The sequence below is a fragment of the Pelophylax lessonae genome, assembly GCF_965119305.1.
Source record: "Pelophylax lessonae genome assembly, chromosome: 2".
In the NCBI taxonomy this organism is placed as follows: domain Eukaryota; kingdom Metazoa; phylum Chordata; class Amphibia; order Anura; family Ranidae; genus Pelophylax; species Pelophylax lessonae.
The window spans coordinates 166,547,795-166,563,357 of NC_138769.1; the positions used below are offsets into that span (position 1 = coordinate 166,547,795).

General features: G+C 41.7%; 1 protein-coding gene across 1 annotated transcript in view; it reads left to right on the forward strand.

The window, feature by feature from the left end:
* LOC309546318 (uncharacterized protein CXorf58) overlaps positions 1 to 15,563 on the forward strand; it is a gene marked incomplete at its 5' end in the record, with an annotated part of 46,745 nt that overhangs the window by 25,212 nt on the left and 5,970 nt on the right. The window contains 5 exon segments of the mRNA XM_082245929.1: positions 2,560 to 2,654; positions 2,744 to 2,855; positions 3,766 to 3,897; positions 8,034 to 8,263; positions 11,687 to 11,834. Of these exon segments, the coding sequence (XP_082102055.1) occupies positions 2,560 to 2,654; positions 2,744 to 2,855; positions 3,766 to 3,897; positions 8,034 to 8,263; positions 11,687 to 11,834 (717 nt within the window).

The window sequence follows — 15,563 nt, forward strand, 5'->3', positions numbered from 1 at the left end:
TCATTTGCTTAAGCCCTTATATTCACCTAGCCAGAAAAAATACTAGAAGCTACAGAGGAGAAAAAAATCTATTTCAGTCATAAAAAACAGCTTGCCTTGCATAATAATTAGACCTGTTTCAAATTTAGACTCTTTCTGCTTTGCAGGAACATTTCAGTTGATCAGTTCTACCTGGTGATGACGAGAGCGGTCCAATGAATGGGCAACCATAGCCCAATCAGGACCAGAATGTAACAAATGATGTGTGAGTAGCTGCAATACATAAGCCCCCCTAATACATATAGTACACTTTAATAACCTGGTAGTTTAGTAGGCATCAGGCAAAAGTCCATAAGAATATATATTTACAGAGCTCAAGGTGTAGAGGAATAAGGTAGCATGCCATCTCACAGAAGCCAAGTTCTTTTGGGATTAGATAACCTCGGGGCATGAAGCCTTTGAGTTCACATGTCAGTCTGATACTAATGACCGGACTACACGGGCCGAATATCGCCGATCATTCGACCACCGACTTATGAAAAAGTGTTCGTTGTTCGAAAACGTTGCCAACATACACAGGCCGAATATAGCTTGACCGTTTGACCGCCGACCATCGAAACAGTGCATGCATGATGATGTTCTACAGATTTTAAATGAACGACCTTAACACCATGTATAGAATATCGTTCGTTCACAAACGAGACGACAGAATTTTTAGTTTTTTTTTCTAACGGGATTTTTCGTTCACAATATAGATATCGGTCACTGATGGCTGGGCATTAACGAGTAGAATATCGGTCGATCCTTCGCTGAACGGAAATTTTCGGCCGATTTTCTTATCGTGTATCCCGGCCATAAGGCATTCACATGTAGGGAGGCAGCCAAAGCACAAAGCTGTACAGAGTCTTTTTATTAATGTGACTGTATAGCGTGCAGGCACTACATTCTAGAACAGTGTTTCTCAACCTTTTTTCAGTCGAGGCACTCATTAAAATTATAGACAATCTGGTTTTCTAGACACAGAGCATGCCTCCTTTGATACAGTTGCAAGACCCTATGTGTTATACCGTTGCACTGTTTGATACCGATGAGACAATGTTTTATATGCTTGAACACACTGCTGTGTGGTGCTTTTCTGTATGTTACCCCTTTCTTTTTCACTGTTTTGTAAAACTTAATAAAAAACTATTGAATACAAAAATTATAGACAATCTCAAGGCACCCTTTAAAATTATGGACAGTCTTGAGGCACCCCATTCAAAAATGTAAAAGCCCATTCAAATAGCTTTACATAATGCAGTAACATCCACACGTAGGACACCCAACTTTAGAGGTGATTTATTCTTCCAAAGCAAATACACTTTTGCACGCTGATACTGACTAGTATTCCAATGTTTCTTTTCTCCCTTAATCTCTCTCCATCAGTCAGCTAATGTCACCCCAGTGCTGAGGTAGAGGGGCACAGAAGGGTTAGAAAAGGATGCTGTGGAGGCAACAGACATCCTCCTTATTAACTGTTTTCTGGACTTGTGAGGTGCTACTTGGGCTTTTCCAAGCTGGTCACGAACCCCGCCCCGCCCCCCCCCCCCTAGGAGGGGTTCTGTGCTCTCTCTCCTGATGCCCTCTTTCATATTGGCTGGCTCAATAGAAACTGGTCGACATTTTTCCCATATGTACAGCAGCCGGTCCAACGAAGGGGCATGACTGAAAAAAGTCTGCCGATTGGTCAGCGCTCTCAGCAATCGGGTGCTAATGTGTTCTGGGCCGGGTGTTTGGGGGAGGAGGCTGCCAGAACACAATAGCTCAGTGGGGGAGATCACTGTGTTAACATCAGGTAGTTAGTACAGGATCTCCTCCCAAGCTCAGTTTTTTTTTTTTTTTGCTCAGACCGCTGGGTTGAACAAAAAAAAAAAGAAATAGTACCAGGCTTAAGCAGACTCAAAGGGGCTGCTGGAAGCTGCCTGGAGTACAGATTACCCAAAGAAATGAATGGGGCTGAGGGGTGGGGACATTTATTAAAGGACATTTTAAGATGGAACTAAACCCTTGTATCATTTACAGCAAAGGAAGCTGCCATGTCAGCTTCTGTCTGATCTGCAGTTGCCGTGTTGTTGCACATGTGATTAGCTATGACACCAGCCATTTGGTGGCTTGACAGCTTGGTTGAATGCAAATATAAGCACACTAGTAACTGTTACAGTTAACATTCTGCTTTAAGTATTCTTTTATTGAATGGGTAGGATGAATAATACTGTTAGAGAGTTACGGTAAACTGTTTTTTTGTTTAGAAGGTTCTGCTTGACTGTTTGTGTATTTATAGATTATGGTTCCTTTTGTACATATTACCCTTTTTTCCTCGTTACTTTCTTTCAATTAGTAAATCTGTCCTTGTAAATAAACAAATTTACACCTTTTATTTTTGAACACGTATACTCCTTAATAAATGCTTTACAATGAAACACTTTATAGTGCTACAACCATAAAATGGAAACATGAGCTGTTGGTGATCTTGACGGTAGGTTTGAGAAACACTATTGTATATTAGGGATGACAGAGTTTTTACTTGAAATCATTTTGCAGGAAAAATGTGCTGCATATGGAATCCTAAAGAAGGTCAGCCCACTGGAGGCAGAACTGCTGAAGGATCCAGGCATGCAGTGTAAAGTAAGATTCAGGTAAAGGTTGGTCTGTGACATTTAGCAGTACACTCGAGGGACAGATTTTCTGATCAGAAAGTATTCCTAATTCACATTTTGTTTTACAGATTTGCAGGCTATGAGTTCCCACCATTCATTGTCTTTAAGATTTTTCACCGATCGGGCAATCGTAACAGCCGATACATCAGTGGAAAAAGAGTGATTAGCCCTTCAAGTGAGGTGATCTATATACATTTTATTCAACATAATTATACATCCATTGTGAAGTGTAATCATTAGAATGAATATACAGTGTATTATATATAAACAAGTAAAGCTGCGCTAAGTGATAAATGTGATCAACACATATAAAAAGAGGATATCCCTAAAGGTATCCAAATAAAAATAAATGTAAATGATGATACAAGGTGATATCAAATACTTATGTGCTCTTGCAATTAAATAAAGTGACATCCAATAGTAACAAAAACATGAATCACAGTGTCCAATGAATTGAGAAAATAAAGTCCAAAGATGAGTGTAACGGTGCACAAAAGCAAGCCTCCACCGTTCAGTAATGCTATCACTGTGCTGAAGTGAATCACGCTATTGCGCTTACCAGAACGCCATAAATTTAGGCATATAGAACTCGGAGGGTGAATCAACCAGCTCAACCAGGACCTAGACAGCTCCACTTAGACCGGCAAGGAGGTTCCGCTCAGATCAGCCAGATAATAGACCCCGAAAATCCGGACATTCCACGGTCTGTGTGTCCCCACGTTGTGGCCTCACCAGTCACCAAAACAAATGAATAAAACCACTGGCCACTTCCAAAAAAGAGGAGGAGGAAAAAACAAACAATTATATATACTGTATGTGTATATATTAGTATTACGGCATAATAGGTATCCTTAATAAGGGCACAGGCAGATACAAAAACATTTCTTGTGAAGTAAGAAACATTTCGAATCTCTGTCAAGATTTTATTGTTGTCTGTGCTCCGATATGGGGTATTTCCTCATTCTCTACCTAAGTGATTGGTGTCAAACAGATTAGAAAGAGAAGAACAAACGTATCTATGTTTAAATGTTCATGATGTACTGTTTTAACAAATGATGCATCAGTATTTCAATCAATTGCTGTTTTGTAGGCCGCAGTGGATGCTTGTAAGCTGATGGGGCATCGAACATACTATGACCAAGTGATTTATGATCAGCTTGAACATCAGACTTACAAAGTAACAGATGCTGTGGATGTGGCCACGTTTAAAGATTACATGCAAGTAAGCAAAAAATAAATTACAATGTCTATAACTACTTTATTTAACCGCTTGCCGACTGCTCACAGTATATTTACTGCGGCAGTCAGCCCCTCACAGGCAGAGTGACGTAGGTCTACGTCGCTCGCCTGTGAGGCTCTGGGGAGCGAGCGCGCGCCCGCGGAGGCGCGCTCCCGCGCGGTCACGGACCCCCCCGCGCGTGTGACCAGCGGACCCGATGTCCGCTGGTCACTCGGCGATCGGCGGGGGAGAGGGAGAATGTCAGGCAGCTTGTGTAAACAAGCCACCCGTCATTCTCTTCGCTGTAAAAACACTGATCACATGGATCTACTATGTAGATCCGTTGATCAGTGTCCTTACAGCTCAAGCCACAGCCAATCATAGTAGAAAGCACGCCCCTAGGGACACACACAGCCCCTCCCTCCCAAATAAAGTTAACCCCTTCACTACCAGTGTATTTTTACAGTAACAGTGCATATATATAGCACTGATTACTGTAGAAATGTCACTGGTAACCCCAAAAGTGTCAAAAATGTCAGTCAAGGGTCCGATCTGTCCGCCCCAATGTCGCAGTACCGCAAAAAAAATCGCAGATCGCCGCCATTACACGTTAAAAAAAAAACACCAAAAATGACAGAAATCTTTCCCTTTGTTAATAAACGCGATAACTTTTGCGCAAACCAATCAAAATACGCTTTTTGCGATTTTTTTTTTTTTTACCAAACATAGGTAGCATAAAACAAATTGGCCGAAAATTTTAAAAAATTTTGATTTTTACATTTTTTTGGGGGGGAATTTCATATAAAAAAATGTGAAAAATATTGTTATTTTTGCAAAATGTACGCTCTTTTTTTGTTTATAGCGCAAAAAGTAAAAATCGCACGGGTGATCAAATACCACCAAAAGAAAGCTCTGTTTGTGGGAAAAAAAAGGACGCCAAATTCGTTTAGATACAGCGTCGCACGACCGCGCAATTGTCTGTTAAAGTCACGCAGTGCCGAATCGCAAAATACCCCCTAGCAGGAAAATCCTCCGGGGCTTAAGTGGTTAAAGATTAACTGAACCATTTTTACATTCTAGAGTATAAATCCTCATAAAAACGATAATGAAACATCACCTCTGCTGATAAGTTTAGATGTACTGTATGCCTGTTCCAGGCCAGCAGAAATCCTCCCATGTTTTCAAGTCCAGCATGGGAGACTGGGCAGGGCTGATACAAAAAGTTAGAAATTCACTGGATTTCTAGCAGGAACAATTCCTGCAGTGTTTATATAGAAACAAAACATGGGGTAATGTGCATGATTTAATGAGTGTGTGCTGTTGCGCCTAATGCCCTTAGTAGTGTCAGTAAAATAATTGTGTTGTAAGGTGCAAACAAAGTCTAAAGTCTTCGTCCTTAACGTTCTTAATAAATAGTAAGTGGGTCTATATAAACATCGATATTATAAAATGAAACACTGGTTCCTAGGTAAACTCGAATACAGTGATTATGTGAAACACAAATTTGGAACTGAAAAAAAAAACAACTGAATGGCGTGATTGCAAAATCACAATATCGCAATATAATCGCATAAACAAATAAATCCTTGTGAATCCATATTTTTACCAAAAACAAGTGCAACCAAGGTCTAAAAAGTTCCTCCTTAGTGTCCTTTATAAATAATATTGGTAAATACACAAATATAAATAAATATCATAAATTCAAACCCTGGTTCCTAGGTATGCTCTAAAACAGTGCAAATGTGAAACACAATGTGTAATGTGAAAAAATTACACTTTTGGGATTCCCCTGGGTTACCCGTAGCAACTGGTTGCAGAAACGTATCACTTTAGGTTCTTGGCTCCGTCAAAGATAAGTCAAAGATCAGTCCAGGGGGTGTTGTTTTTATGGTTTTATTGTAATTGGGATTGGAGTAGGGATGAGTGGGATACTCCAACTGGTAATTATTCACAATGCTGAGGATTCTAAACTTGAGAATGCGGCAAGGCCGCTGCTTCATCCTGCCACTTGAATGAAGGTAAGGTAAGTGCTTCCATTAATATTTCTCTTCAGGGCACTGCCCTAGTACCCCCTTTGTAACTGGGCTAGCTGACAACCTTCACTGACTCTACACTCCGGAGTGGTCCCCTTCCTGGGCAGACCCCTGGGCAAGTTCCTCTGTACTCACGGACACTGTTTTTCCAGATTCTGCTGTGCCCCAACTCCTATAGTCAGCTTCTCCTGGACCTCTGGGTTCAGTCTCATGCCCCTGGTACACCCGGCCGACTGCCTGTGACCACCACCAACTGTTGCAGAAGAGGAGGCAGCCACCACCCTCCTTCTGGGACCGGGCTTCCCACCCAAAGACCTCTACTTCATGTGGCCATGGATTTTTATACCCTGTCCCATAATCCAACCCACTGGGACAGTACCAAAAGCCTGTGTACCATTGGTCAGGTTTCCTCCAGCATCCAACGTGCCTCCCGATTGGATCTGCTGGGGACACTCCCTGAGACCAGATGAATACACACTGGGCACACTGAGTATACCTAACTACTAATCCTGCTCCCTGATAAGCAGAGTGCATATATGTTTTGCCTGTTGCTCTTCTTATAAGCAGACAGAGCCAAAACTATTCTTTATACCTAGCACCTGACTAGGAGGGTGCTACACTAGTAACTTGCATTTAGGTTTAAAACAGCTCCTGTAATGGACAGCAGGATACAAAGATTTTCGCATCACTTCTTGTGTGCAGGAGTGTCACCTGACTCACCCTACGCATGTCATCACGGTCACGTGACTTCATGCATGAATGGCAAAGATGTACTAAATGGTTTTTTTGGGGTTTTTTTTTTTTTTTTTTAATTTTCCAAGACATACATTTTTAATTCACCAGACTTTTTTAGTATGTCAATAAAGAATAACTAAAGGCAAAACTTTTTTTGGTATAGATTGGAGATGGATTAGACTACCTGTCAGTTTTTAGCGCTGTCTGTGCCCCAGTTACAGAGATTCACCCTCTCTATTTGTCCTTTTTACTGTTATCATCGAAAGTGAAAGTAAAAGAAAATCCCAAATTTTAGGTTGACATCAGAGCACTAATAGAGGGGAAATCTTCCAATGGGGACACTAGTTCTTTTGCAAAGACTCTAAAGCCCCGTACACACGTACCGATCGTCGGCAGAACGATCGGCCGTCTTTTGTCCCCGGGCTGTCGTGTCCGCTGAAAAGTGCAAAAGACTGCACACAAATTTTGTCCGCCAACAACAGCCGACTGCAGAAGTGATGTCATGTGATGGTTAACTTTCCCTGTGTTTTTTCTTTTCTGAGCATGCCCAGTCTTGCAAATCTGCTGTCTGTCGGCCGAATTCTGTACTGACTGGCGAACAATCGGCCGTTCTGGTGTCGGCATACACAAATTTTAATGCTTGCACGACAGATTCTGTTCGGCCGAAAGTGCGCTGTTGGCTGTCGAAAGCATCATACTAACAAGCCGAAAATCGGCCGATCGGTCGTCGGCCGAATCTTTTCAGCCGACAATCTGCACGTGTGTACGGGCCTTAACTTCCTGTTTTGGCTATGGAACAGGCAGTGCAGGGAAATCTCCTCAATGGGACACAGATGGCAAAAAGACTGATGGGGGTTATAGCCCTCCCTTACTCTATCTAAAATGAAAAAAAGTTTTGCCCTTAGTTACACTTTAAGAAAACTATAAATACTGATGGCTGATTGGTATTACAGTTAGATGAATAGACATACATTGACAAAGATATCAACTGGCTGATGCCCAGACTAGCACTAATGGTTATAGAGATACAGACACTGAGATACAGACTGATTGGTATTCATGGTAAGCCTAGCATTGACAAAAATATAATATATCTGTACTTGTTTTCTAGCAAAGATGTAACAGTGCAGTAAAGCTAAAGGACCAAGCAGCTTTCCCAGCAATGCCATATACCATGAAGCAGTCTGACCCCAAGCTATGTGCAATACTCTGGGAGAGGCAGTTAGTTACCAGAAATGAGGAAATGAAAATGTAAAATTCTTGGTGATTATAAAATTCTAACTCGTTGAAGATCTGCAAAATGGCTTGTGAAGAAATTATGTAAACAACAAGATGAAATGACTTACTGACATATTTAATTTTTGCCTTTAGTACATAAGCCACCTCGATGAGACGCCAGCACACCTTGGAGGCCGAGATAATTGCTGGAGAAGACTGTCACTGAAAAACATGCCTCGGACAACAATTATGTATGACATAGTAAATTATGCAGAGTCCGGGACCATTTCAGACAGACTTAAAGATGAAATTAAGTTGCTTCTTCAGATCCCCAGAACTGAGGACATACAGCAGAGACAGCTTAGTGCGATCACACAATACAGGTTGTCACAATCTTTCAATGTAATATTTCTGAGATGTATTCATTTACAGTCAGTTTCAAATATAGATCTGTAGCTAGGTCGGGATCACACTGATACCGAGGGTGTATATGTGAGGCTTTTGTGCATTTTAACCCCAATCCAATAGACTTCTATTAGGTGGAATGTTTTTAACATGTTCTATGAAAGCACACCAAGTCCTTCGTGGTGTAGCTTTGGTGCACCTTCGGAAAAAGCAACAAAAATGTGCGACTCAATAGAAATCTATAGGACCGCGGGCAAAACGCATAAAAACTGTGCATACACCCGCTCTGCGGGCAAACTGCAGGACACCAGTGTGAACCTGGCCTTTTAGAATGCAGCTAGTAAATACTATGTGATGCTCTCACATAGTCTTCTCCTCCTCATGCTCATATTATATAAGCACTATATTTGACTAACAAAACTGTCAAAATGATTTGTGTCAGATTAAAGAGACCCTGTCATCATACCTCTTTTCATTTTAATCACTTCCAGAAATAGATAATAATATCTACTTCCAACCAGCAACAAGGATTCTTTAAAATATTCCTTTTATTTATTGTATGGATATCTGTACATTTTACAGGAATCCCACACTCCCTGAAGTGTCAGATCTTGTGTGTGTGTGTGTGTTCACTGTCAACTTCAGTATCATGAGACAACACTGATCTGAAAGCCAGCAGCAGCAACAAGAGTTGGCCATCAAATATAATGCTATTGAGAATGAACATTAAAAGAGACGTAAGGGTTTGTATTTTTTCCCCCAGATATACTTACCTAGGTGGATGCAGCATCGGTCTGATGCTGCATCTGTCCCCCGACACCGCTACACTTAGAACCGATCGATCGAACACCGCTGATCGCTCGGTTCTGACAGCTCCCTGAGCAGAGAGCTGCTGACTATCAGTCAGCAGCTCCCTGCTCTGCCCCCTCCCCGCTTAGTGGAACGCTGGGCTGTGGAGGGGCGGGAAGGGGACGGCTCAGGCTCTCAGTGGCTCCCGAATACGTGGTCGCGATGATGCGGTGCCCAGACCGACATCTGTGAAAACGGGTCACAGGATTGCAGAACGAACTTTGGCTGTACATCTCCATTAGGAAGGCCCTGTTGCCAGCCAGAAATATAAAATAAATATAACAAGATCAGGGTAGCTAAGTATCAGAAAGATACACTGAGTGAAGGTGAGCAGTGAAAGGAGAGTAGGTATCCCATCCAAGATAAGTATATCTTGGTGTGCCACAATGGTGCTCAAAAGACGAACAAAAAAAGTTTAAAAGGGTGACTAAAGAAAAGGGTAGTATTGCCAAAGTGAGGGTGAAGGGTATAAACCAATAGAAGTGAAAAGGAGGGCAAATTGTAGATATATACTAATAACCTGGTATTCTGAGTGATGAAAGTAAAAACCATGGAGATAAATCTGCACTGAGACGAAGGCAGAGATCGCTCCCAGCGTCACGGATCGTTCGAGCTATGGGATCACCACCAGGCAGACTAATGCTGCTAGGGATGGCGTTCCAGATAAGAACGCTGATGGAATTCACATGCCCGGACTACGACGCCGTGTTGACGTCACGCTCAACACGGAGGTCGTGGCGCCGATGCGTCGCGGCCGCGACCACGCCCCCCGCCCCATCCCCAGCCAATAGGTCAGGGAGGGGGGCGGAAACGGACGGGGCGCATCGCAGTTCCCAACCAGGGACGGATAGGGATTGACATATATGCCCCAGTGACAGTAGGTTTGGGGAAAAAGGGATATACTGATAAAAAGGTAGCCAAATGGGGAAATAATCCCCAGTGGCATGTAGTAAAACTTATAATGGGGGACATATAATAAGTAAATGGTTTACGCTCGGGTATAAGTGAATTGATACATGAATAAATAACTGGTAACACACCTCCATCCCAAATGAATAGTAGCAAAAGGTGGGATTAAGGGAAAAATGGGGAGGGAAGGGACATTGGAAAAATGGGGGGAAAAAAGGGGGAATGGGACTTTATATGAGACTTGTGCAACGGAGTCTCCATCCCTAATATTGTATACATTGGACAGAACTAAGGGAACACATAGTGTTCAAATATAAAAACGTGGGACTTTGTATGAGATGTGGCCAGTATACACATGATGACATAGTGGTAATACATATACAACTGCTGGTAAGCATTTGGAAGCATATGATTATTCATCACGTGTTTATTGACAAATTCAATAGCACATAAAAATCAGTAGATAGTAGATAGGTAGTAGATAAAACATTGAATCAAAGGGGAATATACATACTGTACAAATGATAACATGATATGACCGTACAAATAATATAAATACATAATGCAGACATTTGCAGAAATATACCAACAAACATGAGATATAGATGAAAAACGGGTCACAGGAGTGCAGAACGAACTTTGGCTGTACATCTCCATTAGGAAGGCCCTGTTGCCAGCTTCCATGTCTGCAGGTCCATGATAACATGGTTTGAAGAGCTGGTGTGGAGGAACCCAAGTGACCTGCACAAAGCACTGATCTCGACATTATTGAACACCTATGGGATGAGGTTTTTTTGTTTAATATTTGTTTATTCAAAAATAATAATGAAATACAAAAAAAAATGTACATACGCAATTATACAGTTTCCACAGTATAAAAGGTGATACAAACATACAATTTACCCACAGACCACCAGGGTTATCAACAAAGACACATAAAAGTAGGTTTGGGAATATACAGGGTCCCAGGTCTGGGTCAATGTTGGGTGGATAACATTATAACCCTAATGCAGTAAGATAGAAGAAAGATAGTATAGCAATAGTTAAGAAAGAGAAAGAAGAGGGTAGAAGAAAGCGAGGAGCAGCGGAATGGGTGTGGAAGGGGAGAGGGGGGGAGGGATGGGGTGAAGCTGGGTTTCGATGGAGCAGGCCGCTTTAGAAGCATAATTTACAAATAACCAAATAGCAGTAACTGTTAAGACCCTGAAGACATCCTTATACTTGGCTTGTCAGTAAGTTATAGAGTGATAATGGTGAAAAAACCTCAAGCAATAACTAGTTGAGTTTTTGAAAACGAACCAGTCAGCCCTCCTATGGGATGAGTTGAATGCTAACTGCAAAGCAGGTATTCCCCTCAAGCATTGAGGCTTGACCTCACAAATGCTAGTTTTCTGTGATAATTATGGACATAAATTTTCTACAGAAACGCTCCGAAATCCTGTGGAAAGACTTATCAAATGAATGAAGACTATTAGATCTCTAAAGGTAATAAGGGGCGAATCCATATTATTGCCCATGTTTTTTTTAATGGGATGTCCAACATGCTCATTGGTGATAGTCAGGTGTCTAGAAATGTTTGAACATAAAGTATATAATTACCCTATGAATTATTTACTAACCAGCTAAACTACTGTATGATGCAGATCCCCGGCACCACCTCCATCATCGGCAATTTCTGTTTACCTATCATCTCGCTATTCTGTGGCCCCCAGAAATACATCACGGAGATCACATAAGGCTCGTCTAAAAGTTCAACAGATGAAAAGGGTTTATGGCCTAGGAAAGGGACAGGTAAAAATTTAGATTTTCAAAATTTTCAAGTAGCATTAAATATGAATTGGAAATTTTAAAATGATTGGATATCTTAAGTAAATGTTTTATCGTAAACTGTAGCCAAATTCACATACATTCTCAAGAAGGGAATTTAAAGTGGAACTACACTGCATAATAAGCACCACATACAAAAAAATGCTATTTAAGTTATTTTTAATGAGTTTGTACTGCAGTGCTTTACTTAAGACATAATACTAAACAGTCTCTATTCTGTTATATTGCAGAGCCCCTCTTATTTTTTAACTTAATGCAAATGGATTTCATGAAAGAGAAAATATAGTTAAAGTGTAATTCCGGGCTTAACCTTCACTACCCTTAAAACTGTCCAAACCCTCTCCTAACACCTATGCTTATAACCCTTTATAAGAAAGATCTGTATTCTTACCTTTTTTCAGCCGCTCCGGTCTGGTCAGGTAATCTCACTCTCCTGTGTCAGCCAGCTTGGCTGTATGGTAGAGGAGGGAGCGCCGAAAACAGATGGAACATGGAAGCCTATGGGTGACGTCACCACTTCAGACCTTACTAGCCGTTGTCAGAGTGCTCTCTCTTCTCTCTGCTGGCAAACACAGGAGAGATCATGTGACTGGACTGGAGCGGGTTGAAAATATGTAAGTATACAGATTGGTTAGTAAACAACGGTGCTAGGAGAGGGCAAGGGACAGTTTTAAGAGTAGTTAACGTTAAGCTAAGAATTCCACTTTAACTGAGCCAAAAATATTTATCAAATGTCAGTGTAGTACTGAGCAAGACAGGCTGAATATCCCTGTAACATGTCACACCTATGGTACATGTTTCTGGTACAAAGCATTGTTTGGAAATTAAAAAAATAGGAATTTTGACTTACTTGTAAATCCCCCTATCTTTGAGTACAGGACACCAGACCATGGTTCTTACCTTCGTGTGATTGGGCACTGGCAAAAAACTTTATTAGGGTCGTACCTAGAATGATATAACCCTGCCAGCTCAGCGAGGCTCCAGTTTTTTTTTAGCAAGCAATAAAGAGTGATCAAGACAGGGGGGAAGAACCTGTGTCGTGTACTGTACTCCAAGATAAGGAATTTAGAGGTAAGTAAAAATTCCTATTACCTTAGTTGTACAGGACTGGCATTCTTAGCCTATGGGATACACTCAAGCCTTAAAACTGAGGGGTGGGCAACAAAATAGCATCAAGAGCTGCCAACAGGCACACAAGAAACCCAAGTGTTTAACAAGCTGAACCTACTACTTCAATAACTAGCTTGAAGCAACTTCTGGCTGAAGCTCGCATCGACTGAGACCTGAACATCCACATGGTAGAACTTGAAAAATGTGTGAACACAGGAGCAGATGACAGCCTTGCAAATCTCTGATATAGATGCTTGATGCAGAAAAACCTGAGAGACACCAACTGCCCTGGTGGAATGGGCTCTGATGGGAAAGGGAAGAACCTGTAGGCCCTGGAAGTGATTTGTCAAATCCACCTGCCAATAGTGAAGTGGGAAGCAAGGTTCCCTCTAAGTGGACCACCATGTAAAACAAAAATAGTCTTGAAAAAGGGGGCTGGGGTTGCTAAGTAGATTCTGATAGCCCTAACCATCCAAGCAATATAAGGTATTTCCTTGTCATGTTTTGGGGCAGGCCAAATGGTAGGGAAGAAAATATCTACTCTGAGGTGGAAATAAGAGACCACCATAACTAAAAATTAAGGGTTTGGACCCAAAACCACCCAGTCTTTGTATAAAGCAAGGACAGTTTATTTACAGTTGATAACTCAGAAACATGCCTAACAAGCAGGATGACAACTGTATAGATGAGGCCTTCCAATGAAATATCTCAAATTAGTTCAAAGGGGAGTTTCTGAAATGCAGAGTGCACCAGATTGAGATGCCAAGGTGACACAGGAGGTTGAATCGGGGGATTTATATGAGCAACTTCCTGTAGAAAAGTCTTGATAAGAGATTGCAAAACAAGAGGCTTCTGGAGGAGGATAGATAATGGGTACTCATGACCAGATGCTGGTCAAGACCAGACTAAGGAAGAACAAAAATATGATTAAAATTTCTCCAGGATTAAGTTTTCTGTTTATGTCCCATGCAAAGAAGACTTTTTTTTTGCGGAGGTAAATCTTGTGGGAGTTGGATTTCCTTGCTCCAAGAAAGGTTGGAATAACTGAGGCAGAGACACCCCTTTACTGTAGGACTTGAGTTTCAACAGCCATGCCGTTAAAGCCACCGACTGAGAAGCAGGATGGGACAGGGGGCCTTGGGTCAGTAAGTTTTGTCTCTCTAGAGTCTTATAAATGTGCTCCCCAGCCAATACATTCCATCCCATCCCTGGAGCGCAAGCCAGCTTCTGGTCTCGGGGCGGCTATGTGGGGTCATCTGGAGTACCTGGAAGTGGTCATGTGTTTATCTGTTACTAACAGCATAAACCCCTGTTCACTTACCCTTTGTTTTTAAGCAACTATCATTTAAATAGGACTTACTGATACATTGGACATTAGTTGTATTTTCTGGTGCTATTCACTGATTGATTTATTTATTCTTGCACTTTTACATGTGGTAAACTGTTAAGTAATCTCGATTCACATTTTCAGCAGCGCAGTCTATATACACGTTTATAGGGTTCACAAATGTGGAAGTTAGAACATTTTGAAAACTGCAGCAGCCATAATCACATTCATCTGTGTTCCCCATTTTTTGTTTTGTTTTGCCTGTGGCGCAGAGTTTTCATTCTTCTCTCTTTGGAGGATGCCAAGGCTTGTCCACAAGAAATTGGAGTATGTCTGTGTGCCACATCCTTCGGGCTATTTTGGCACAATGAGAATCACTGCAATCCTTTCCTTTTCTATCTTGCGCAGCAGTTGAGGGAGGATCTTCATCAGATAGAAGGCATAAACCAGTTGAAATTGATTCCAAGAATTCTCCAGAGCATCGACTGCAAAGGCTATCGAATCCTCAGTCTTGGCCACTAACTTGTTCATCTTGTTGGAGGCCAGAATGTCAGCATTTGGTTTTCCTCTACTTAGACTGAGATTTTACAAGATCTCAGGGAGCAGAGACCACTCTACCAAGTCTAGACTTTGATGGCTTAGGAAGTCTGCCTGCCATATATCCACTCCAGGAATGCAGACAACAGAGAGAGCAGGAAGGTAGGTTTCTGCAAATGAGAGTTTTAGACTTGGCTCTTTGAGTGCTAGGCTTCTAGCACCTCCTTAAGGATTTATGTAGGCCACTGCTATAGAATTGCCTGATTGTAATCTGACTGGGGGACCTTGTAGAAGGGAGGTAAAGTGTTGTGAAGACAATCTGATGGCTCTTAGTTCCAGAATATTGATGGGGAGTTTTGACTCCTGTGGCGACCATGTCCCCTGAACAATCATGACGTTGCAGACTCTATCCCAGCCTGTAAGCCTTACATCTGTCTCTACCACATTCCAAGTCTGGGGAAGGAATTCAAGGGTATTATTGGAGATCCACCCTAGGAAATCTTTGTTTGACTGGACAGAAGCATTGGGCAATCCAAAGATTAGATTTACTTGTTCCACATCTTAAATATGCTGGACTAAAGGGGCTTGGAGTGAAACTCAACAAAGGGAAGTGCCTTGTAGGAGGTCACTATGAAGCCAAGTCTCCGCATGCAGAAGTGAATTGAGAGGTGCCTTCGTGACCTGAGAGTCTAAGAGTTGTATCTTAGAGAGGCAATCTT